Source organism: Ochotona curzoniae, unplaced genomic scaffold, assembly GCF_017591425.1.
Source record: "Ochotona curzoniae isolate NIBS_2020 unplaced genomic scaffold, NIBS_Ocur_1.0 scaffold_4701, whole genome shotgun sequence".
NCBI classification, from domain to species: domain Eukaryota; kingdom Metazoa; phylum Chordata; class Mammalia; order Lagomorpha; family Ochotonidae; genus Ochotona; species Ochotona curzoniae.
This window is the reverse complement of record NW_024467122.1, coordinates 55,648,162-55,673,675: the sequence shown is the minus strand read 5'-3', so window position 1 is coordinate 55,673,675 and position 25,514 is coordinate 55,648,162. Positions and strand designations below refer to the sequence as shown.

General features: G+C 44.5%; 1 protein-coding gene across 1 annotated transcript in view; it reads left to right on the top strand.

Moving 5' to 3' along the window:
- The window catches only part of SHC4 (SHC adaptor protein 4), a 137,065-nt gene that overhangs the window by 90,599 nt on the left and 20,952 nt on the right, over positions 1–25,514 (top strand). The window contains exons 5-10 of the mRNA XM_040969336.1: positions 1,243–1,296; positions 5,859–5,910; positions 16,038–16,161; positions 17,637–17,808; positions 20,062–20,122; positions 25,061–25,240. Coding sequence (XP_040825270.1) covers positions 1,243–1,296; positions 5,859–5,910; positions 16,038–16,161; positions 17,637–17,808; positions 20,062–20,122; positions 25,061–25,240 — 643 coding nt within the window. The remainder of the gene's footprint in view (positions 1–1,242; positions 1,297–5,858; positions 5,911–16,037; positions 16,162–17,636; positions 17,809–20,061; positions 20,123–25,060; positions 25,241–25,514) is intronic.

Genomic DNA, 25,514 nt, shown 5'->3' with positions numbered 1-25,514 from the left:
GGGTTATGCCAGGTTAAAGCCAGGAGCCTGGTTAGCCACTCTCACAAGGGGGGGGGCATCAGCTGTGCCTCCCACAATGTGCATCAGAGGAAGTTGGACCAGAAGCAAGCCCCCGAGACTCAAAGCAGGCAGTATCCCAAGGGGGGACTTAGCCAACTTCCTGCTAATGTGTGCCCTGGGAGATGGCAGGCAACGGCTGGAGCTGAGACCCAGAGTGAGCGCCTGGCTCTGGACTGGCCCAGGCACAGCTGGTGTAGGTATTAGGGAGAATGAACCAGCAGACAGATCTGTCTCTCTTTCAAAAACATTAAAAAATGAAAGTTCCCCTGGCTAGTTTCACTTCAGAATGCAAAGCTTGAGGTTAGACTTGGTCTAATAATCATCAGCCCTGTGGCTCCAGCAGCCTATATGTACACTATATGGTCCAGTACCCATCCAACTCTCCACTTAAGGACTGGGAAAGCAGCGGATGACTCGAGTCTTGGGCTCCTGAACTCATGCAAGAGACCCAGAAGAGGCTCTTGGCTCCAAGCTTTGGATCAGCTCAGCTCTGGCCATAGCGGCTGTTTGGAAATGAACCACTAAATACAAGATGTTTTGTCTCTCCTTCTTCTCTCTCTGTAAAAATCTTATTTTTAAATAAAAACAAATAACACTTTGAGTAAAAAAAAAAAAAGACCAGGATGCTTGATCAGGACACTTTTAGAGGAAGTGACTGCAACTGAATTCAAACTTTGCCAAAATAAATAAATAACAGAAAAATAGAATGAGAAGAGATAAGCATACTGACTGTCGTTAAAGACCCAATGTTACCACCAAACATTTTCTATTTTTCACTTTTAGCTCTGATATTTCTCCCAAAGGAAAGATTCATGCTCCAGCAGGCTTTTCTCACACAGTGCCGACGATGGTTTCCATGAACTTTTGTGCTTGCATGGCAGAGAGAGAGAGATGCTTTCTCGTCTGTTATCCCTCTCAGTTCATCCAGAGAAACACTGGATGGCTCTTGTGTATCCAGATGGCATTTTTGGGTGGGTTAGACCTGTATCATGCATTCCTCTGAGTGGGGAGGTGTAGTGACAGGGTCCTGTCAAACCTATGTGAGTCTCACGATGTGAGATTATTGTGTGGTGGGTGGAGTGGTTTCCCAAGGAGACTCCAACAGGCTTAAATCCTCCATTGCTCGGCTGTGTCTAGGAAGGTAATTTATATCATCATGCATGTCTAACTTATGTTTTCCAGATTATTGCAAATCACCATATGCAGTCTATTTCCTTTGCTTCTGGAGGGGATCCTGTAAGTATAGGTTCTTAAATTTCTTTTGCTGAGAGTTAAATCCATGCCTTTTTCTGTTCTAAGTGTTAAAGTTTGTGTTAACTGTAACATCTAATAAAAAGTTTGACTTAGGGAAAAAAAGATATATATAATTTGTCACTGAACTGAAAACATGTGGATGAACAGATGAGCTCCATCATATTACCAGCCATCTGTCATCTGGTAGACCTCTTGTCTATAACATCTGAGTCAAGAGTTGCAAGTGTGACATCCACATATGGCCAGGGTTCCCTCAGAACTCCCATGCTTACTAATCCTTTGTCATGTGAGAGGATGCCTCTTTGCCATCATAGCTGTCAATCAAGGCAACTAACTAATCTAGAATGAACAGCCAGGCTTGCAGATCGCCATGGAGGGAAAGCCCAGCTGGGAGCAAGAATGTGTCAGTTCCCTCTACCAAGAGGCCATGTGGCACTTGTGCATCACAGTGATGCAGGACTCTGTTTCCAGACATAATCTGTAGGTTGGACTTCCTGCTGCATCGTGGCTGGACTGCAGAAAAGGAGAGGGTCCTTCAAGCTGGGGAATCCACGGCTGCATGAGGAAAACACAAATCTGTTGAAACCGATAGAGTTCAAAAACAACTTTGTTCTTGTTTAATGTGGAGGATCTTTTTTCTTGTACTTGTAAACATAGAAAAGTTTGGAGGAGGAGAGAGGATGGCTTTCATGATAAATATAGAAATAGTGAACAGGAAAACACATGGGCTAACAGAGTATATTACTTTATTTTGTGCAAAGCATTTTTTAAATATTGTGCCACCATAAAATAACAAAATCCAGTCCAACAATTCATTTGCTTTCTACCTGCCGTGTTTGCCTTTTGGTTTCTGATTGAGGCATGAAACTTAGTATCTTAAAAGATAAAACACATAATCCAGAAACCCAAGAGAGAGCTGGACAGTGGTGAAAACTAGATATGCAGCTGGTGTCATTGCTAAGTTTTGATTTGGCTAAATATTTAAAAGAAGCCAAAAAAAAGGTCTTCTAAAAAGAAAATTCTGAAGCAACTAGGTGTGATCATTGGTTATTTATGTCATCTAAAGTATTTAAGCGAGTTCCTTTCCTGCCGTGTTGGTGTAGCTTTGTTATGTGTAATATGTCGAGCTGAATGCTATTTTAATCAAGTCTTTCTTGAAAACATTTCTACAGTGGCGTGTCCTGGCTACCAGGAACCCAAAGTATTTAGGTGTAGCAAGTCTAGATACTCTGCCTTTGGAACTTCTTTGATGCACATGGGAGAAAGAAGCCTTTACAGGATCTCATATAATTTTCTTTTTTCTTTTAATGATAGATACTCACTTTTCTTTTCAGAATTCACTAGTTCTCCATCTTTCAGTCTTGGGTTTGGTTACTTTTCCAGTGTTTGAGTTCCGTCATGCTATTATTTAAAAATAAGCCAAATTTAAAGAATGCCACCTTTTCCCCCAGGAAATTCCATAGGTGGCTAATCGTGGTTTATTTAGTAAATGGAGAGTGTGTTGGGTGGTTGGCACTTAGCAGCTACCATGAGTCTTTATTCTCATCCACACAGCCTTTTACTTCAGCTTCAACAGTGACACCAGAGCTTAGGAAGCAGAGAGAGTTGACTGAATCCAGGATGGGAAAAAAATGGCAAAATAGTCTCTTCTCTGCCTAAGTCATTGCTGATTGGTCATCAGTGAAGGAATGCAAATACTCTGTGGAAAGAAAATTTCTATAAATGTGGTCTAAAAAAACAATTTTTGGTGTTTGGTGTTTGTGCTGTGTTTTCCTTTCCATGTTTCCAGAGCTGCCACCATTTTAGGACATGGGCCCAAATCTTCATATACCCTGAACATGCCTGACTTCTACATATGTTCTCCAGCATCTTAATTCTTTTCATTTCATCTTCATGTGCCTTTCATTTTTTAGCTCTTTCAACTCACCAAAGCAGAGCCCATTGCAAGACAACAGGATTGAATTCATAGTCACTAGGGGAAACTTTGAACTGGCTGAATCGAGTGGGTCCCATGTGTTCTTGGCAGCTGGAGGGAAAACCTGTGACTTGTGGATTTAAAATAGAAACAGGGAGCCACCCTTGGCATTGCATTGGGAATGCCCTCAGTAGAGTAGTTTACTTCATTTCAGGGAGGTGCTGGGTGTCATTCCAGGCTTTGGGGTCAAGTAAATTTGGCATGTGAAAGCTCTTGATACTTCAGGATTCTCATTTGTTGCAGAGGGGTTGATCTGTACCACCTCATGGCGTTGTGAGGATTGGGCACATGCAGAGTGCCAGCGCAGTGCCTGGAACACAGCCACAAGAGGGAAAGGCTACCACGAGCACTGACACATGGCCATATTTTTTCAAGTTACTCACTCAGTTTGCAGTTTCACAGCTAGTTCAGTACGAGGGGCAGGAAGTAGAGTTCCAGGTCTCCAAAGTTCAATGTAGTAACCGGATTTCAGCAGGAGTGCGGATCCCCCCCTTATCTTCTGACCTTTGTTGGTTGGCACACACCTAGCCAGTCCCCAGAAGCAGTGCCCTTGTTTTCCTGTCTCAGCCGTGAGGACAGCTCTTGGTCTTGCTTCTGCAGCTCTGGAGCTTTCTCAAGGGCATTGTGGGTGTGCACAACAGTCACTGCGCTTTCATACTTCCTTTGCTGGCCATGCTTTGCTTCTAGCATGATTTTACTTCTCCCAGATGTTCACAGCTGCAGAATTTTAGGACTGAAAGAATGGTGGAGGCTTACTGAGGGGGAGGAGACAGGTCAGCACTTCATCTCAAAAGCCAGACATCATTCGCCACCTGCCACCTTTTCACTTTGGTAATAGTGCTCAAGTCCCAAGCAGTTATGGCTTTCCCTCCAAAGTAATAGAACCACAAAGCTCATGTGTAGGGCCTTATTTATTTCAAAGTCATTTCGAACGTTCTTTTTAGATGAGAGACATGTACTTAAGTGTGTGCTATTTCCTAAATTAAGCAAGACAGGTTTTGCTGACCCTGGGGTCTGCTGCCAGTGTGACTCACGGTGACTATTAAGTGGTTGTCCTTGAGGGTACTGCAGACATGGGCTTTTATTTCCTGCCAGCTGATTGCATCTTCCCCCAGAAGAGTCACTGTTCTCATTTGCAATTGGCAATGCATGTATTTTTTTTTCCTTGAGAATTGACATAATGCAAAGCATGCTTAATTGTTCAAATCTTGTCATTCATCACCTTGCCACTTTTAAAAGATGCTGGGATCACTAGTGGCTTATTTGTGTTTGAAAATCAGTATAATATCTCTTTTTCAATTTTAGTTTCCTCTGGATTCTCTTTTTTTTTTTTTAAAATGACTCACTCTTTTTTGGGCCCAACGCAATAGCCTAGTGGCTAAATCCACACGTTGCATCTTCTGAGATCCCATATGGGGGGTTTGTATCCTGGCTACATCACTTCCCATCCAGCTCCCTGCTTGTAGCCTGGGAAGCAGTTGAGGATGGCCCAAGTCCTTGGGACCCTGGACCCACATGGGAAACCTGGAAGAAGCTCCTGGCTTCACATTGGCTCAGCTCTGGCTGTTGTGGCCACTTGAAGAATAAATCAGCGGATGAAACACCTTTCTCTCTGTTTCTCCTTACTTCTATAAATCTGCCTTTCCAATAAAAAAGTAGTAAAGTTTCAAAAAGAATGACTCTTCTATTTTATATACACTACTGAGTGGGTGCATTGCATTGTTGCTTTTTTATTCGTTAAAGCTGACTGCGCTTTGCACCAGCAAGCTAACTATCACTATCACAAACCCCAACCTGTTTCCTTCAATCAGCTTATTTTTTCTGGTGTATATTGGCAACTATTTGGAAAAGAGAAAGCAGGATACCACATCCTACCTTATATATCCCAGCGACTAAACATTCCTGAAATTTCACCTTTAAACGTGGGAGAGAACCATAATCCCTAGCTACTTTTTAAAAAAAGATCTATTTCTATTGGAAAGGCGGATATACACAGAACAGGAGAGACAGAGAGGAAGATCCTCCATCTGATGATTCACTCCCAAAGTGGCCGCAACAGTCGGAGCTGAGCCCGTCTGAAGCCAGGAGCCAGCAGGAGCCTCCTCCAGGTCTCCCACACAGGTGCAGGGTCCCAAGGCTTTGGGCTGTCCTCGACTGCTTTCCCAGGCCACAAGCAGGAAGCTGGGTGGGAAGTGGGGCCGCCAGGATTAGAACCTGTGCCCATATAGGATCCCGGCACGTTCAAGGTGAGGAACTTAACTGCTAGGCCATCACGCCAGGCCCATCCCTAGCTACTTTCTAAGAATATATCCTGACATATTCATTATCTGCATTCTCTTATTCTGCATGACAGTCTGCTTCTAAAATTTTACTCTTTACATTCTTTCTCTAAAGGGAAACACTTATGGAATCCATAATTATTAAACTGCTGTGTGCTTGTGCTCTTCTCTGTAACACTTAACATTGATGTCTAAGCTCTTCCTTAAAGTATCATGTCCTAAAGGTACTCTTACCTTTCAGCATGTAATTCATTCATTTTAAATACAATTGTTTTCCATTTTTTTCCTAGGATACCACAGACTATGTTGCCTACGTAGCTAAAGATCCAGTTAATCAACGAGGTATGAAAAATAACTTCCAAGATTTTCTTAAGAGCTGGTATATACTAGCTTTAAAAAGCAGCAATAAGTTGTTTTCAATATGCGTGATGATTGGTAACACAAAGCACCGTGTTGCATTCTAGAAACATTTTATGAATTTGAGTTGGCTTGACCCTGCTGGGGCCAGTGTTATGGTGCCGTATGTTCAGCTGCTGCTGTGACAGCTGGCATCTTATAGCGAGAGTGCTGGCTCCAGTCCTGGCTGCTTTGCTGCTCATCCGGCTCCCTGCTAACATGCTGGAGAAGAAGCACATGGATAGCCCAAGCATTTGAATCCCTTCCACCCACATGGGAGACCTGAGTGGATTCCTGGGTTCCTCCCGGTCCTGGTTATGCCAGCTACTTGGGGATATGAACCAGATTATGGCAGAGTCTCTCTGTCTTTATCTCTGATGTCAGTCTGTCTGTAATTGAACAATCGAATCTTAAAAAAATTTTTTTTAAAGGCCCTACTAGCTCAGTAAACAGGGAGGCAATTTTGGTTATGAGAAAGGGGCTGGCTGACATTGCACCAATCAATACACAAATGAATTACCTATAAGAGTCAAGCCAATGATGCTATTGGCCTGCATTGAGCTTTACATATACACGTGTGTGCGTGTGTGTGTGTGTGTATGTAGCATGTGCATTTGTTTAAGAGCAGGATGCCACTTCTCATCTAAATGCCTCTTCTTCAGAGAGATTTCGTTTCAATGGTAGTTCCTCCAACTTGTAGTAGCATAAGTCACCCTGCTGTGTTATCACACTTCATTTCTCTGGTCAACATTTACACCATACTCTGTTTTACCTACTCGTCATAGCTGTTGCTTTCTTTCATGCATCTGTTCAGCTAGGCTGAATGGTTCATGAGGACAGAAACCCGTTTTTCAAACTTATGTTCTACCTGTTATTTTGATGTCCAAAAAATCATTTTGTGGAATAAATGGACAGTCCGTGAGTTGACAGCTAGGTTGGCTAAGCAGTTCATCTTGTTGCTCCAGTTGAGTTCCCTGTAGACAGATGTGGTTAGTGTTGTTCTGATCGCTAACACTGGGATGCTAAGACAGCTGCTAGCGATGAGTGTTAGTTTGGTTCTCCTCCCTAACCTAGAGTCCATTACTTAAGTGACAGCATCTGCTGCTGCCTGGATAAAGTTTGCATTAGATGAACATGAAGCAGGATTTGGAAACTTAAAGAGCTTTTGGGAACAAAGGTGAAAAAGCACACGATTTGTTGGGGGCCACATGAGGAGGGTGCCCTAGACCACAGAATACATGCAGAGGAAGAAAAAGGGTGTTCAGATTGCAGAGAGGAGAAGGCCCAGTGAGTAGGGCTTAGTTGGATGAGCAGGAGTACAGATTGTTGTTTACGGAGCAGAGCTCAGGAAGGATGGACTTGGCAGTGCGATGCACCGGGAATGAATTCAGGAAGAAGTTTGAGGCAGGGAAGTCCGTTTGGAAGAGCTGAGATCGTCAGATACGAAATGATGAGGAGCATGCATTGGAACGGAGCCTGGAGTGAACTAGATGCTCAGTGAGTCGTTGCCAAAATAACACGGCCTTCCTCAGATGGAGAGGGAAGAGCAGATGACAAACACCCCCAAAATACCTCATAGAGATTAACTCACTTTACTGTAACTGGTGAAGGATGGGCACCAGTCAATGGATGGGTAGGAGAGACAGGAACTGGAGAAGGGGCTGGAAGAACCCAACAAAGAATATCAGAAACAAGTCATTTCTTTCATCTTTGCTTGACCTTCTCAAAGAATAACTCCTCACTGTGTTTAGCAAAGCCTCTAAACAGTAAAACCCTCCCCGCCCCCGCCCCCTTTTTCATCCTGAGTTGAACAGGATAAAAGAAAGAAAGAAAAAAAAAATGCACCAAGACATCAAGATATTTGGTAACTTGGCTACCAGTCACCGACTGTGTTTGTGTCCTTGCTCGTAAGTGAATGGTAGGAAGGATTCAAACACAAAGCTGATGGCACTGTGTAGTGCCAGGAAGGGCCCCATGCTTGCAGAGATCTGCTGGCTGCAGTGTGTTCTCTTAGATGGCTCGTGCCCTGGACCCAAGCAGTGTGACAGGCTGGAGCTGCCCACAGTGGAGCCATGCAGCTCCTGGAGTGCAGACCTCTGCAGGGTTGAGTGAGGCTGTGGGTGGAGTCTGAGGAATGGGAACAGTCCAAAGAGAAACTTCAGTTTCTTCTTCCTTTATTCAGTGGCCTGAAAAATAAGAGATAGAGACTAAGATATAGGAAATAAGGTTGTTGCTGGAGTCAGCAGATATCATTTTTCTTTATGACCCTAGGCAGATTGTTTTATGCCCTCAAACTTTAACTTCTTGATTTTTGTCGTTTAAGTTGGAATGATGGCACACACCTCCTGGTGTTGTTAGGTTGAATAGCTTAGGAAACATGGAGAGTAATATTTACTCTTTCTTCATCTCATCTTTTTTATTTTGCAAAATAGGTCTGTTTTCGTAGGTAAACCATTTAGAATTTTTCATATTTAAAAGTTAGTGGGTTCTCATCACTAATTTCTTCTTTTTTTCCCCCTCTTGCTGTTCCTCTCATGAATATTTTTATTTTTATTTTTGTTTCTCATGATACAGTTGCATGGATTCAGGGATTTCCCCTTCCACCCTCCTTACTTCCCCTCTGTCTCCCTCCACACGCTCTTTCCCCTCATATTGTTACGATAATGTGGTCCTTGAATGACAGTCGCCAGTCCATCATTCTGCTGTCTGAGCGCATCATGACATTGTGGGAATAGACAGTGTAAACACTGTGTAAACGTATAATCAGAGTCCTGTTGTCAAGTCTCATCGGAGTCTTTTATTCGGGAATAGAGATGCATGCTGCACTGTATCTTCTTTTCTTGGTATGCTTTTTTTTCTTATACAGTTCCTCCAGATGATTAGATGTGGATACTTGTCTACCTATATATCTGTTGATCTTGTGTTTTGCATGTATCTTGTTAGTGGAATCTCTGTGAGAAGGCACTGTGCGCTTGCACCTCCCTCTAGTGTTAAGCTTTTCCCCCACACTCGGATCCTTGGTCCCCACAGTGCCTGGAAAGAGTAGGTGATGGCACCGTTGTGCGACTACAGATTACAACCTAATGCACAGGAATGAGCTGATCACTATAGAACACAAGGGATTCCTGGCCATCGTGGACTCAATAGCTTGTGGAGCGGACAAGCCTGGCCTGGGAAGATGTGCACAGAGGAGTGGTGGCTGTAGAACGTGTCTGGGGTGCAGCAGGTGCTCAGTGAACATCTTTGAAATGAATGAAGGCACAGGTGAAAGGCCAGGGCACTGAGAGCCCGGGGACCTGTGTCTGGACACTGAGTGTGTGGGCAGGGGACTGTTGCAGGGACAGGAAAGAGCAAAAGCCAGGAGTGGGGGGACAGTCATAACTGAAAAGATAGGCCAGGAAGAGATTGTGGAAGGCATGTGATGGCGGCCAACAGATTATCAGGATCATGAAAGATTTTTAGCTTTATAAAAATTACTCGGAGTAGTGGGGGCTGGTGTTGTGACGGAGGTTAAGGTCTTGCCTACAGTACTAGCATCCCATATGGATACCAGTTTGAATCCAAGCTGCTGCATTTCCTGTGAACTCCCTGCTAATATGTCTGAGAAAGCAGTGGCTGATAGTCTGAGCACTTGGGTCCCTGTGCCCTTGTGGGAGGCCCAGGTCCAGCTCCTGACTCCTGGCTTTATCCTGGTCCAGCCCTCGCTGTTGCAGCCATTTGGGGAAGCTAATCGGCAAATGGAAGACCTCTCTCCTCTCTCCCTCTCTCTCTCTCTTTTTTATCACTTCCTCTCTTTCTTTCTCTTTGCCTTCCCTTCTCTCTCTTCTCTAACTCTGCTTTTCAAATAAATAGATAATTCTTGACAAAAAAAAGATCATTCTGGTCTCTGCCATCCTGAAAAGTGATAAAATGATCGTTTGGCACCTACAGAGGTGATATTGGAGAGGAGAAAGGCCAGACTGGAAGTGTGGAGCCCAGTCCAGAGGGTGTGTCCCCAACCCGAGCACAGCTGGCGTTGCTGCAAAGTTGTGATTTGAGAGTACCTGATGACTGTTTGCATCCATGCATCAATGAAGTCATAGCAATCAGATGTTCCTGAGGATTGAATGACACAGTGCAAAGATTTCAGTGCCTGGTTCACACCAAGTATGCAGCAAATGGCTGCCGTCATTTTCAGTGTTAGAGTCGTGTGGCTACTAATGAAACAGAAATTCTTACAAATAGGAAACAGGCAACCCAATACAAAAATTAGGCAAAGAGGGCCCAGCACATTGGCTCAGTGACTAAATCATTACCTTGCCAAGTGCTAGGATCCCAGCTTGTGATCAGAGAAAGCAGTTGAGGATGGCCCAAAGCCTTGGAACCCTGTAGCTGCATGGGAGACCTAGAAGAGACACCAGGCTCTTGGCTTCAGATCAGCTTAGCTCTGGTCACTGTGGCCATTTGGAGAGTGAACCAGCAGATGGAAAATTTTCCTTTCTATATATCCTTCTCTTCGTAAATCTGATAGATAAATCTAAAAAAAAATAGGCAAAGAAAGATAGCTACCATTTATTGTATGCCAAGCATATACCAAGTGTTGTACTTTTCATTTCTCAATTTCACCCTCACAGTAGTAGTGAAGCAGAAACTAATGGTGCCCAGCCCAGCCCCTCGCAGGCAGCAGGTCACCTAGGAGAGGGCATGCTGGCAGGAAGTGCAGCCAGCAGGCAGGCTCCACACCAGTCCTGCTGGACGGTCTGCCATTCCCTGTGCTGGCTGACCTGTTAGCATTAGTACATCTGATCAGAGCATTGGCCCCTTTCACCCCTCCTGCCTTCATGCACAACTCATGTCATAGCGACTCACTCTGGCTTTTCTGTGGCAAAGGCAAGTGGAAGTAGCAATGACTGGCATTTACGTAGTGAGGAACACAGCTTGTGCCTGGGATCGCTGTGGACGAGGCAGCCCACATTCTTGTCAGTTGTTAGTCTATTATGCAGCAATCCAGGAAGGTTTCCACATTTTTCCACTAGATGGATATTGGAAGGCCATGGTTCGGAGTCCTTGAAGAACTTAAAAAACAAAAACCTCCCAATATTGTAAAAGCAATCCAAACGAACCACTTAATTGTGTGTATTCTTTTTTTTTTTTTTGTAAGATCTATTTATTGCTCATTGCAAAGTCAGATATACAGAGAGGAGGAAAGACAAACAGGAAGATCCTGCGTTTGATGACTCACACTCCCCAAGTGACCACAATGGCTGGAGCTTGAGCACATTTGAAGCCAGAAGCCTGGAGCCTCCTCCAGGCCTCCCATGCTGGTGCAGGGTCCCAAAGCTTTGGGTCATCCTCCACTGCAGGGAGCTGGATGTAAGGCGGGGTTGCCAGGACACGAACTGGCACCCACGTGGCATCCCAGCACATGTTAGGTGAGGACTTTAGCCACTAGGCTAGTGCTTCAGGCCCTGTTTGTGTGCATTCTTAAGGTCGTGAAATACATGCACTGGTGTTGTGGGGATGTTGGCTGGCTTGTGCCTCCAGTGCATGAAGGCCCACTGCCTGGAGGATTTTCTACTGCAATCCCACACCGCCATCTGGTGATGAACTTGAGAAGCTCAAGTTTTAATTTCTATTTTCCTAGTCAAAATGAAGACCAGCACACCATTAGCAGAGGAGGGCCTGTTATCCTCTAAGAATACTTCTTGTCTTCTTGTCCATAACTTTCCAGCAACAACAACAAAAACAACAAAAAAGAAAAAATGCGGAAGGGTATGATTCTAAGATTCTTATAAATCTTATTAGAGCACCCAATACCCCATCGTAGAACTGCGGGTCTGTCTGGTTCCAAGGCTGGATTTAAGGGTCCAGCTCGGCCTCTGACTCCAGATTTAGAGAGCAAAGTCAAGCCTCATTGGCCAAATCCTATGCGACGGAAGGGATTTATTCTTTTTGGTGACCTAAGACTTCACTGGCACTTGTCTTTATTGGGGGACTTGTATGTGCTAGCCTTCCTTCCTTCCTGTAGTTGAAGACTGAAGTTCTTGGTTAAGCTTTAGGAGATCTTGCTTAGACTTGGAAATGGACAGGTTTGTATGAGATTAAAGGTACACCCCATACCCTGGCCATTTTCACAGGACAGTGTGTGTCTGAGAGTGACAACAAAACAGGTCTGTTTCCCAGGGGGGGAGACAGTAGGAAGAGCTTCTGCGCAGACGCAGTCTCTGTTGTTTTGCTTGGGGGGGAAAATGGATACCAATGTTTGTTCCTAGAATAATCCTCTTAAAGAACAGCTTGGGGTCCGACACCATGGCCTAGTGGCTAAACTCCTCGTCTTGAACGCACCAGGTTCCCATATGGGTGCCAGTTCTATGGTCTTCCCATCCAGCTCTCTGCTTGTGGCCTGGGAAAGCAGTGGAGGACGGCTCAAGGCCTAGGGACCCTGTACCTGCATGGCAGACCCGAAAGAAGTGCCTGGTTCCTAGCTTCGGATTGGCGCAGCACCGGCCGTTGCGATCACTTGGGGAGTGTATTGTCGGATGGGAGATCTTCCTCTCTGTCTCTCTTCTCTGACTTTGTAATAAAAATAAATACATCTTTATCTTTTTAAGGAAAAGCTTGGCAATCACAGAGTAATCCAAAGAAAAGCTGAAAATTTTGTTGGTGATATCAGCACATAAGGAAAAGCTAAGATAAATAAAATAGCTTAGAAGTACAGAGTTACTTGAGCGTGTTCATGGAAATATGAAATTCAAAGATAAGCTTCCTTTGGTGTAAAAAAAAAATAGGAATCCAGACAGGTTCTTTTTTTTTCTTGTAAAATGTATTTCCACACATATTTTGAAAGATCCTCATGTGTTTAGAAGTTTTAAAGAATGGTTGGTGTGTTTGGTTGGTTTGTTCATTCTTGTGTGCCCACCTATCCTTACTCTATTCCTTAAGGAATCTAAGCTACTGTATCCAGGGTAAGAGTTCTAGAAAGCTAAAAGGGCTTCCGAAGACACCCAGTGTGCTGTTCCTGGCGGATGAGCACTTTTCCGTAGAGTGGCTTGTTCAGGACCGCACAGGTGGCGGTATAGGTGGACCTGGAACTCAGGTATAAGTCCTTTCACAGAGTTCTTGTGAGTGTCCTGCATCTCTCAGCCTTCTCCCTGGAAACACAAGCTGTTGTCGTGTGTGTCTGATTCTCCTGCCTCTTTTACTGTCCCCTTCATATTTTAAAAACATTTTACTTATTTGAGAGACAGACCTTCTGTTAACTGAAGACTCACAGCTTGCAGCCAATAAAAGAGCGTAGATCTCATAAGCTAGCAAATATTTGTATTGTTTATTTGAGAAATAGAGAGCGAGCGAGTGCGAGCGAGCACCGGCTCATCCTCTGGCTCACTCCCCAGAAGCCTGAGGTTGGGGAAGAGGAATTCCATCCAGATCTCTTACGCGGTGGCAGAAATGTGGTTACGTGGGCCATCAGAGGTACCACCCAGTATCTGCTTCAGCCAGAGACAGACATCAAATCAGGCGCTCAGATATGGGACATGGGTATTGTAACCAGTAGATAAAATTATTGCTAAAACAAAGTAAAAAAAAAAAAAAACTTACTTTATTTGAAAGCGAGCAAGCGAGTGAGAGATAAAGGTCTTCCATTGACTGGTTCATTCTGGAATGGCCATGACAGCAGGACTGAGCCAGGTAGAAGCCAGGCCAGGTACTTCATGCCATGTGGGTATAAGGGCCCAAGGATTTGTGTTATCCTCTGCTGCTTTCCTAGGCACGTTAGCAAGCAGCTTTTTTGGAAATGGTTCAGCCAGGACTTGAACTGGCAGCCACTTGGGATACTGGTACTGCAGGTGGTGGCCTAACGCACTGCACCACAATACTAATCCCTAAGACAGATTTTTTTTAAAAAGATTTATTTATTTTTATTAGAAGGATAGATATACAGAGCGGAAGAGAGACCAAGAGAAAGATCTTATGTTCGCTGGTTCACTCTCCACGTGACCACAATGGCAAGAACTGAGCTGATCCGATACCAGAAGCCAGGGGACTCTTCTAGGTCTCCCATGTGGGTCCAGGGTCCCAAGGCTTTGAGATGTCCTCTACTGCTTCCCCAGGCCACAAGCAGAGAGCTGGATGGAAAGTCAAGTAGCCAGGACATAAACCAGTGCCCATATAGGAACCTCGTGTGTGCAAGGCAAGAACATTAGCCATTAGGCTACTATGCCAGGCCCCCTAAGACAGATATTTTTAAAACACCTTCTATGTATCGCTGTAAAAACCACTATCCAGAAAAATACAGGGTAAATATTAGATGATAGTTTAAAGACAGACAAATATTTTCTTTAGGTAGACAGGATGTGAATTGATAGATATTATTAATTATTTTCAAAACTAGAATTAACTTGTATTTCAGCAGCCACATGTATTTCCTTCCAAAAATGTTCAGAGACCTCATTCCTTGGACAAAGACGCAAATTAGGGTCGGCATTTGGCTTGCTGGCTAAGATGTTGGGTGTGAGATCCTCATGTCATGTTGGGGTACCTGAGCTCTACCCTTAGCCCCAGCTTCTGCTAATTCAGATCCTGGGTGTAGTAATGATGGCTTAGGTAATCGAGTTCTTGCCACCCAGTGGGACACCTACATGGAGTTCCTATGCCCTAGCTTGAGCTCACCCCAGTCCGGCCCATCACGGGGATTCAGGCGATGAACCAGTATATGGGGGCTCTTTTTGTCTGCCTGTATATCTGCTTCTGAAATTTAAAAAAAAATTAAAAATTCTGATTGTGGAATGAGACTTTCTGAGTTTCTTTGATATGATTACCAATATAAAGCTCAGAAATGCTGCTACAGATTCTATAACTTGCTATCATCAGCCTTAGAAATGTTATCAAATATGAATGGATTGCCTTTTTCTCTAAATGGATGCATATAGTATCTTTTCCAAGACAACGCAAAGCATAAAATTTAACTCAGTTAAAACTATTCCACAAAGATCACTCTTTCTCCTCTCTTCAGATGTCTGTTAGTGACAGACACCATCCAGCACTGGATCCCAAGGTGCTTTCCTTGGTATCTAATTCCATGTGCATGTTGAGAAGTTCATCACCTCTTTGCTATTCTGAGATTAGCTGTGAGACTACCGAAGCCCCTTGTGTGTGTTACACTGTTACCAAGTATTTCTTCATGCCTCAATTATACTCAAAACTTCTCATGATCGTTAATATTGCTCTTTAAAGTCATCCTTAGGGCTGACTCTAAGTCATCCTTTGAAGCAGCAGTCAATTAAATCTTTGTATGCCAGGCCTGCCTGAAGCATGTTGTCCTATTCTAAAAACGAAGGCGTGAAAGGCATTACATATGTCGAGGAAGTTAACTGAGAAACCCTAAGCACGGGTCCCTGTTTAGATGTCTGCTGCACGCTGGCTAATGCGCTAGCCCCCTACTGCACTCCGCTCTCTGGCCCCTCTGCCGCCAGTTTATTTGGCAGGTGAAAACTAGCCCATTCCCAGGGACTACTTCTCAGAGAAAGCTTCCTCTACAAGCTTCAGGTTCTTCCAAATATCCTGACTTGGGTGCTTCTTGGAGAGGATTCTTTAATAGAATTTTGGAGATGGGGATTGCTAGGCTTTCCACTGCTCCCCAGTGGCAGGCGAGGCTGGAGCGCTCGGCAGTAGTTGGAGAAGGACTTACTCTGCAGCAGCAGCTCCGTCTCTGTCTGGGAGATGGGTCTGGAGCGTTGTCTTGTTTTTCAGCCTTCTGTAAGCCGTCACGCACAGCGCACATCAGACTGCTGCCTTGGACATAGCAACAGCCACGTGATTAGTCAAGATCAGTTTACTTTTATTAAACACATGGGCCCAAAGTGCCTGCTGTGGATACCAAAATGTGTGTGAAATTCGAGTACATTTCTTCCTCTTTTTTTTTTTTTGGTATGGACTGAGGCACCCTTCTTAGCATTTCAGAACCACAAAAAGTTTGTAAACCCGCTTCTATTCATCCAATTGTCAGTTCGTGTTCTGGAAGTGTCTTGATTTTATGTAATTTTCTCTTACTGAGAACTTGTTGTAATATTGTTTTCTGGTGTGTCTTCCTGCAGCCTGCCATATCCTGGAATGCCGCAACGGAATAGCCCAAGTCGTCATAAGTACCATAGGGCAGGCTTTTGAACTCCGGTTTAAACAGTACTTGAAAAATCCTTCTTTGAATACTTCTTGTGAAAGGTCGGCAGAGTTGTATAATTATTTAACTTACTATGTATTTTTCAAATTAATATGGGCTCTCACAATTGACTAATGCCACTAGTGGGTTTTTTTTTTTTCTTTACCAGTAGACAGGGTTTCTGCACAAAGTCATACTGACACATTTGGTTTCTCATCCATTCTTACATTATTTCCCTCTTTGCCCTGTGATGAGATTAAAGGAGACACAAAATGTAAGATGGGCTTGATCGTGTTTTTCCAGTGTTACACAGAGCTATGAGTTCATTAAGGGGAATCATGAAATAATATACATGAATTTCTCAGATTTATTTCAACCTCAGATCCCTTGCATACCAGTTTAAACAAACAAACAAAAAACCCCAAAGATCCAAGTGAAAGGAATCAGCTGCCTGTTGTAGGAGTTATTGTTGGTTTGCTGGCTCCAGCTGAAGTATGGCGGGAGGTTGAAGATGCTGTGACCCGAGGAGCTGGTTGTTCTGTGGAAGGCACAGGGCTGTCAGACTCCCTGTGCGGATTGCCCTGAGGCCTCTGGGAAAAGAAATGCTTGGGCATTTAAGCATGCATTTCCCCGACCCACAATTTGACATTCTGTGTATCAATATGCTCTTTAGGAAGTGGTCTAGGCTAAGCAAAAAGAGAGGGAGTTACTCAAAGGCCTCGGTTCAGAATTTTTCCCTGGATAGCACTAACCCCAGTGTTATCATTTCCTTGACTGGTAATGAACCCCACAAAACTGTGGTTTGTCAATGGAATGAGTTCAACCCCAAAAAGACTTGATGTATTCCTTTCTGTAGAAGAAACTTCACTAATTTCAATTTATAAGGAAAGTCCGTTTTTTTCTCTTTTGCCCTGTTTCAGTTTTAAAAAACAACCACGTGTTTACGCAAATCTTCCCACGTACCACATATGGTTCCAATATTCCTTTATGAATCCCATATACGCCTCCAGATTTGTGCAGACAAGATAGCTGGCCGTAATTCTCGCTCTCTGTCTCTCTCTCTCTCTCTTTGTTTTTTCATCTTCGTTTTGAAAACTGGGCCAGACTTTCTATCCAAAAAACAGTATCTAAATTTGCTTTGAGCAAAACATTTCCCAAATGGAACAATCAGGGTATGCCAGAGGTACCTAGAGAACTTCATGCTTTTATGCTCTCAGAGCAAAAATGACTTCTATTCAGGGACCTGATATATTTATTACTGTTATTACTGGAGAGGGATGCAAAGACACCACCACCTTTGGCACTTTGTGTCCAATTGCTCGACTCTGATTGTCTGTGGAATGATAAACAACTCAACCGTCTGGTTGCTTCTCTCCAGATGTTTGACATCACTAAGGCACAGCTATCAACTTAAAGCATGAATGCAAACTTGCTTGGGATAACTGGCTTGGTTTTGACCCCTCTACACCCCCTGCAGCATTTGAAGCCCTGCCCAGCTGCTGGAGAATTCTTTTTTTTTTTTTTTTTTCCGTTACAGTGAGGAAGTGCACATGGATGGCCCTGCTGAGGAGAGGGAGGACCCCGAGTATTACAATGAGATCCCAGGGAAGCAGCCTCCTGCCGGTGGCATCTCAGATGTGCGAGCCCGAGTTCCAGCTACAGAACAAATGGCTTTCTGTCCCATACGGTGCGAAAAGTTGTGCTATTTGGTAAGCCTTGTTTTGTGGTCGCTTGAACCAACAAGACTAACTGTGCCTTCCGTTCTTACTAGGAATGCTTGATTTGAGGGCTTCCAAATGCTAGCTTAGAGAACGTCTCATCTTGTTCAAATGCAAGGCCAGAGAGTGAATCATGTTGGAGCCTTTTCTATTTTCACATCTTTTACATCCAATCTTCCCTCCAGACCCTTAGCAGATGAGCTCATATCTTGCTTCACCAGTGGGGAACTAGGGAGGTCCAACAAGTTACCCTACTCTTCACCCCTCCCCACCTCCACGTCTCCACTGTTCTTGCTTCTCTTCCTTAGCAACTGTCTCCAAAGCGAAGCTGTTCCCTACGCTCCTGTTCCAGCCCTTTCCTGCCAACTTTGTGCCTTTGTTCTGTCCCTCAGCATCTCTCTGTGTTGACCATCTTTACCTGCAAATAAACTTGAACCCAGCTAGTAATGTCCCACCCCTTCTCGTTTTTCCTTTATCCACAAAATTCTAGAAAGTGTTGTCTCTATTTGCTTTCACATCTGCACTATACTTTTAAGATCTAATCTGTGCATGGTAACCTGGCAGAAATCACTCCTACAAAGGTCACCCATGGTTTGAATTGCTGCATCTTTTTCCCTTCCCAATCTTCTGCATTGATCCACAACATCTGACACCTCTCCTGTTAGATTCCAAAATAGTTCCACGTTGTCTTTCTCCCATCACTTCTCTAGTTGTCATTTTCTTTCCTTTTATCCTGTTTTTCCACTAAAAAAAGATTTATTTATTTTTATTGGAAAGTCAGATATACAGAGAGGAGGAGAGATAGAGAGGAAGATCTTCTGTCCATTAATTCACTTCCCAAGCGCCCTCAATAGCCAGAGCTGTGTCGATCCGAACGCAGGAGTCTGGAGCCTCTTCTGGGTCTCCCATGCCGGTACAGGGTCCCAAAGCTGTGGGTTATCCTCAACTGCTTTACCAGGCCACAAACAGGGAGCTGGATCGGAAGCGCAGGGCCACCAGGATTAGAACCAGCACCCATATGGGATCCTGGCATGCAAGATAAGGACTTTAGCTGCTAGGCTATCACTCTGGGCCCTACATTTAATTATGAATATTTTCAAGTGTACAGAAAAGAAATAGCTATCCAGTGAATAGCTAGTTTAACATTTTACTTGCCAACACTTTAACATTTTGCTATATTTGCTGTTTCAAATATATACTCATTAACATCCATTGATTTGTTTTACTTTTGATACTTCTCAAGATTCGTTGCACCTTTCCTTGGATGTTGTTTGCTCCCATTCCCTCTTCCCAGCTCTCTCTAGGGCTCTGCTTTCTTCAGCCTTTGCCTCGACTCTGTTTTCAGCCCTTCCCTATCTTTCCTATTGTGGTACCATGCTGCATTGCATTGCTTATTTGTATCAAGGTTAAGTTCAATCTTTTCTTCTTCTTGACTCTAAACTCAATCCCCTGACTGATTTGCTCATGTCTATTAATGTCACTGCCACTCTTTCACTAATTCAGTTTCTTTTTCTCATACCTCGGGCTGCTTGTTAAGACCTAGAATTTGATAGTAAGTCTATCTTTTTAATTCCCCCATCCCTCAATATTTCCATTGCTATCACACCTTTCTAAATTCTGGTTTCTAACTGCCTTCTGAAAGCCCTTTTCCATCTCCAGCCTCATTCTTCCAAAGCTCCTGCACAGTTCCCAGGTTAATTATCCTATCACCCTGGGCCAACACTGGGCAAAGGTCTGAGGGCAACCCTGTTCCATTGCCAAAGAGAGCTGTATCTATAGGAGCAACTGAAGCCCTTTAGTGAGATGAGCTTTACAAGAATGAGAAATGAGTCTGGCTTATTAAGCCTGGGTCGTTTAAGGGCTCTAATCTGCCAAGTCAAAGTTAGATCAAGGTTGGCTACAAGGCCCAGTGTTTACACTAATGTCCTGAAAACTGCTTACTGGCTGAGACTGGTGGAGCCCCGGGTGAGAAATTCCAGACAGAAAGTGGTAATCCTTAGGATACAGGACATAGCCCGTTTTGCAACTCTCCACCACCAGTGACTCAATGCCACAGCTCCAAAGCCACAGGCTGGGAGGGGAGAATATGCTCCCAGCCCTATGGCTCAAGAACCCTGTCCTTTCCTACCAGACACATGCAGGGGCAGTAAGTGGAGGCCTGGGAGTGTTGTTTATGATTATTCTTCAGGAGTTTGTGTACGTGTACTATGTTTGTAAATGTCTCACCACTTGTTGTTTGCACAGCCTGGAAACTCCAAGTGCAGCAGTGTCTACGAGAATTGTTTAGAACCAAGCAGGTCAATAGGTAGGTGACGCACCCTTCCCGTCTGCCACCCTCCTTCCTCCTGTTGTTGGATGTACGTGGCCCATTTCTCAAATCCCTCATGGGGAGATCAGCATACAGAGGTAGACACATAATTCTTTGAGGCACAGGCTTCCCAGAGGGGAACAGAATGCTGCAAGAGTGTCGCTGGGAAGACCCACAGTTCTCTTTGCTCTGGGGTGACCCACTGTGCTGATGGTTTGGCTTCATGGGCCCTTTCACTGCTCCAGCATCATGAAAGCCCCCTTCGAGAACACAGGACTCAAGGGAGGTCTACTTCAAAAGACAAGGAGACAATAAACTAATATGAAAATGGCTATCTGTCACATCTACTGGGATTAAGAGCAAAGCTTTTCTCCAGTATAGCAAAGGGAACAAAAGGAGATCTGAAAAATGAGAATCCCAACGAGGGGCCTCTCCACTGCATAGCTGCCAGGATGTTAAATCTTTCATTGCTACCTGAGATCATCGATGTTAGACCCAAGTTTTTCATGATACAAGCATAGGACATCAACTAACAGGTTGGACATACATTTTCATAAAGTAAGTTCTGTTGCACGTTAGTCATTGGCAAATTGTTGAAGGGATTTATTTCTTGCTGCAGGTTTAGGGGGGAGGTGACTGACAGGACAGATTACATTGTGGGGACAGAGTTAGAGAGCTTCATTTAGGGACTCAGGAGGAGTTTGTCATGGACAAGGCATCGTTTTCAACAATATTTTCATATTTCTTATGGAATGATGTCAATGTAACCTACTGGTTTTGTTCTCTTTTTGTATCAGGGTGTGAGAATCTGTTGTTTGTAGTACAGCTCTGATTGTCACCCTCTTACATCTTATTTAAAAAAAAAGAGTAGTAAATTAGGGCTGGTTCTGTGAGTTAAGTTACTGTCTGCAAAGCCAGCAACCCATCTGGGTGCTGATCAGGATCTTGGCTACTCTAGTTTCCATCCAGCTCCCTGCTTGGGGCCCAGTCCTTGAGCCCCTGTACCCACATGGGAGACCCTGAGGAAGCTCCAAGCTTCTACCTGGCCCAGCCCCAACTGTTGTGGCCATTTGGGTAGTGAACCAACAGATAGAAAATTGATCCTTTTTTTTTTTTTTTTCGCTCTCTCCCGTCCTACTTCCCTCCTCTTCTTCCCCTGGTAACTCTGAATTTCAAGTAGATAAATAGGTCTTAAAAAAATAGTAAACTAAGGGAATAATTCTTTTAGAACACTTATTGTTTTTAATTTGTTAAAATTTTTAAAATTTTACTCATTTGAAGGAGATAATATGTGTTTCCATCTGCTCGTTCATTACTAAAATACCTGTAAAAACTGGCTGTGCCAGGTTGTTCTAAATTTTACTGTATTTAAGTTAAATAGACATCTTTCCATTTGCTTACTGTTTATATCCCTTGTCTATATTCCTGCTGAACTGTGGTCCTTTTGCTTTTTTCGTGTGTTTATTAGTGAGGCATTAAGGGTTTAATTGTAATGTAAATTAAAACTTAAAAATAGAGAATAACCCCAATTGGATCAAATGAGATAAGGGGAGAAGCCACACCTAGCCTCCCAGCCATCTCAGAGTCCCTAATGTGGAGCATGCTCTGAGGGTCCTGCTCAAGTGTTTGTTTGTTTGCTTTGCTTTGTTTTTAAGATTTATTTTATTTTTATTGCAAAGTCAGATATATAGAGAGAGGAGGAGAGACAGAGAGGAAGATCTTCCATCCTCCCAAGTGACTACAATGCCCAGAGCTGAGCTGATCCTAAGCCAGGATCCAGGAGCTCTTCCAGGTCTCTTGCATGGGTGCAGGGTCCCAAGGCTTTGGACCATCCTTAACTGCTTTCCCAGGGTACAAGCAGGGAGCTGCAGGTACTCTCGCCCTGTCGTGGGTGTCACTCAGAATTCATTCCTCACTTAAATATACAGTGGCCTTATCCATGGATGTCCCTAGGCAGTAATTCCATACCCCTAAGACCCCAGAGCTTATCTCTGAGTGGCCATCAGGCAAAACCCAGTGCTGGTTGGCACTCTCCCCACTCATAAGCCAGGACCCTCCCCCAACCCAGATGCAGTGGATGGGGAGCTGGGATCCCCAGCAGGAAGCCTGGCCTGGCATGAGTTCCCATAGCCACAGCCACGTGGCTGATGGATCCAGACACCTGCCCGCTGCTCCACTGACTGTTCTTTGAGCTCTTGCTTCATCCCAGGCACTGAACTGCAGGAGACTTTCTACCTCATTCCCTCCCTGCCCCCCCAATCCCCCCATCTTCCTCTCCCTCTCCTCCCTTTTCTCCTTCCATTCCCTGTCATTCTGCTTTTTAAAAAAGCAGAATAAATAAAATCTTTTAAATAAGTCTTTAAAAAGAATTGCTGTGATTACAACAACTGAATACTATCATTAGATTAAATTTCAAGGTCCAGTAGTAAAGCAAATAGCTGCAGTCCAGTGCTGGAGCCTAATGGCTGAAGTCCTTGCCTTGCATGCACTGGGATTTCACAAGGGCACTGGTTCGTGTCCCAGATACTCCACTTTCCATCCAGCTCCCTGCTGTAGCCCGGGAAAGCAGTGAAAGATAAGCCAAAGCCTTGGGACCCTGCGCCTGTGTGGAAGACCTCAAAGAAGCTCCTGGCTCTTGGCTTCGGATCAACTCAGCTCTAGGCATTGTGGCCACTTGGGGAGTAAACCAGCGGACAGAAAATATTTCTTTCTCTCCTTCTCTCTGTACATCTGCCTTTTTAAAATATAAGTGGATAAATTTTAAAAAGAAAAGAAATGAAAATAGCTGTAAATGTACAATTTCAAATCTCGGTCATTTTCACTTTCAGGAGGCCAAAATCCCATCTCTGTAGGTACTATTTTTTATGAGCTTGCGATGTGGCTAAGGAGGCGTTGATACTAGGTGTGAAAGGATTGTCTTCAATTTTTATTTCTTTGCAGCGTTCTTTTAGCTGCTTGTCATTTGCTGAAAGTACATTTTGCTTAAACTAGATGAATCATCGGCCCATTTAACCTAGCCAATGGAAACTGTCAAGTGCACACATGGATGAAGGGTCCCGCTACTCCCTCGCTTTGTAGAAAGCCCTCCCGTCTCTCAGGACACATGTGTACAAAGTCGAGCATGGGCATGACAAAACCACATGTCACTGTGGACAGGGACTAAAGGAGGAACAGGTCATCAGGCTGGGCTCTCTTGACTGGGCTCCTCCCCGTCCCCACCAGAGTACCCCGGGGTGCTCCGTCTACGAGTCCCAGGAATCGGAGCGCTGTTCCTCCCACATGTGGTCCGCCCTTGGGCCTCATTACAATGTTGAAGCCGGAGGTAACAACAGGACTGAGATTTTATGGTCGGGCAGTGGACAGTCCCTACTTTAGGTGCAGCCTTTGATGATGCAGAACCACATCTCATATCTGGCCAAAACTATTCCTAAACTTTGGAAAAGCAAAAAGCCCCATCCTGGGATTCTTAGGGACAGAACCGTGTGGACCGTCAAAAGGACTCCATGCCATGGGGTAACAAACACTGATCCTCACATCCATGTGTTCCCTGAGTGTGGTATGGCAGGTGTGTGCAGCTGCTGCAGCTGTGCCCAAAGCAGGTGGGAACCCCGCCTTCACAGTGCACACAGACTACATGCAGTCCAGATAGGAACCCAGTGATCACAGAAGTGACAGAAGCAGTGACTCTTGTACTGTGGCCGCTGAAGATCGAGTGCCACGTTCCAGTCTGGACGGTCAGGGAAGGTTCTCCTGAAGATGTAGATGTTGGAATTGATGACTGGAGGATGACTGTGATGGAGATGGGGAAGGGGAAAGCATGTCAGAGGAAGTGAGCCCTAGGATGAGCTCACACTACAGGACCCAGTGGCCCCAGTAGAATTCTACACTGGAAAAGTGAGAGAAGGCAGGGAAGCCTAACAGAGAAGAACCTGCAGCCCATTCTAGAGCATAGGAAACAACGAACAGGTCTTCAAGCCTCTGAGACACACCATGTGAGCAGATGTACAGTTTTAACAGGCTGTTGTTGGCCATGATGTGTAGCATAAGGAGGAGGATAGAGAACATGACGGCTGATTGCATTTTGCCAAATAGCAGAATTGAAAGAACAGCAACCAGTGCAAGACTGAGCCAGGAAACTGACAACTTCAGGCATAGAGAGAGAAACTGGATGCTACCCCTGCTTAAGAATCCTGATCAACTGTATGATAGAAATGTAGCAGAGACTGACATGTCCAGATGTGGAGACAGTGCAGTGTGTATCTGTGCATCAAGGCCAAAGATGGACTCCCAGTGAAACTTGAATGTATCCTGACAGCAGGATGCTGGAGTCTCTGACATTGTCCATGCCTACAACGTTGGGAAATACTTCAATAGCAGAATGATGGACTTTCAATGGGACTACCCATTGTAAGACTAGAGGGGAAATCATTCGGAGGGGGAGGGAACTTAGAGAGGAGGATGGGAAATCCCAGAGCCTATGGAACTTATCATAAAACAACAACAAGAATAATGATAAAAAGAATCTGATCATTCCTTTATTTATCTTTGAGTTGAAAAACTGTAAGTGAAGTAATTAAATCTTGAATAGGATTTTACATTAGCCTTTCTGGTTGTGTACGGCTTGCTGTTTTTCTGCCCTTTGGGTAAGCACTGGAGCAGTATTGCATGGGCTTCGAGCTGTTTGCCAAGGTGGTAGGCCCTTCCCTTTTGGATCTTCCTCTGCTGTGGAGGCAATCGAGAGAGAGTAGAAGGAAGGGTGCTGAGAGGGAGGCTTTCCCTCCACGGCTGATGCTTGGCCTGGCTTTAGGAGGTAAGGTCAAACCCTGTATGGGTGGGTGAGGCTTTTAGCTTCCCATCAATCCTAGACACAAATCGGATTTTCTATTTACTGCATCAAAAACAAAACAATGATTTTGTGGCTCCTCATTCCCACAGGCGATGGCCATGACAGAGGAGTGCAGTTCCTACGAGAGGCCTCATTCATGAAGCACACGTGTCGAGTGGATCTCTTCGATGACCCTTGCTACATTAATACACAGGCCCTTCATGGTGCGCTCGGCTCTGCCAGAGAGCAGAGCTCAAGTCAAGCACTGGGGAGCTCGTGGCTTCCTGGAAGTAAGTAGCTTGCTGGCTGTCTGTGTTAGCTTCCTGGGGCTATTGTAACAAATGACCACAAACTGGGCATGTTAAAACAACAGAATTCCCGGAGGACAGAAATCTGTACTCAGGCTGTTAGGCTGATGGCTTCCTTGTGGGGACTCCTCAGGAGGGTTTGTCTCATTCTCCTTTCCTTGCCTGTGGATACGTCAGCCCCATTATTACACAAGTCCTCAGAGGGTCTGCTCTGGGACTGTGCGTCTGAGAGCGCTCTCTATCGCCGAGGCAAATG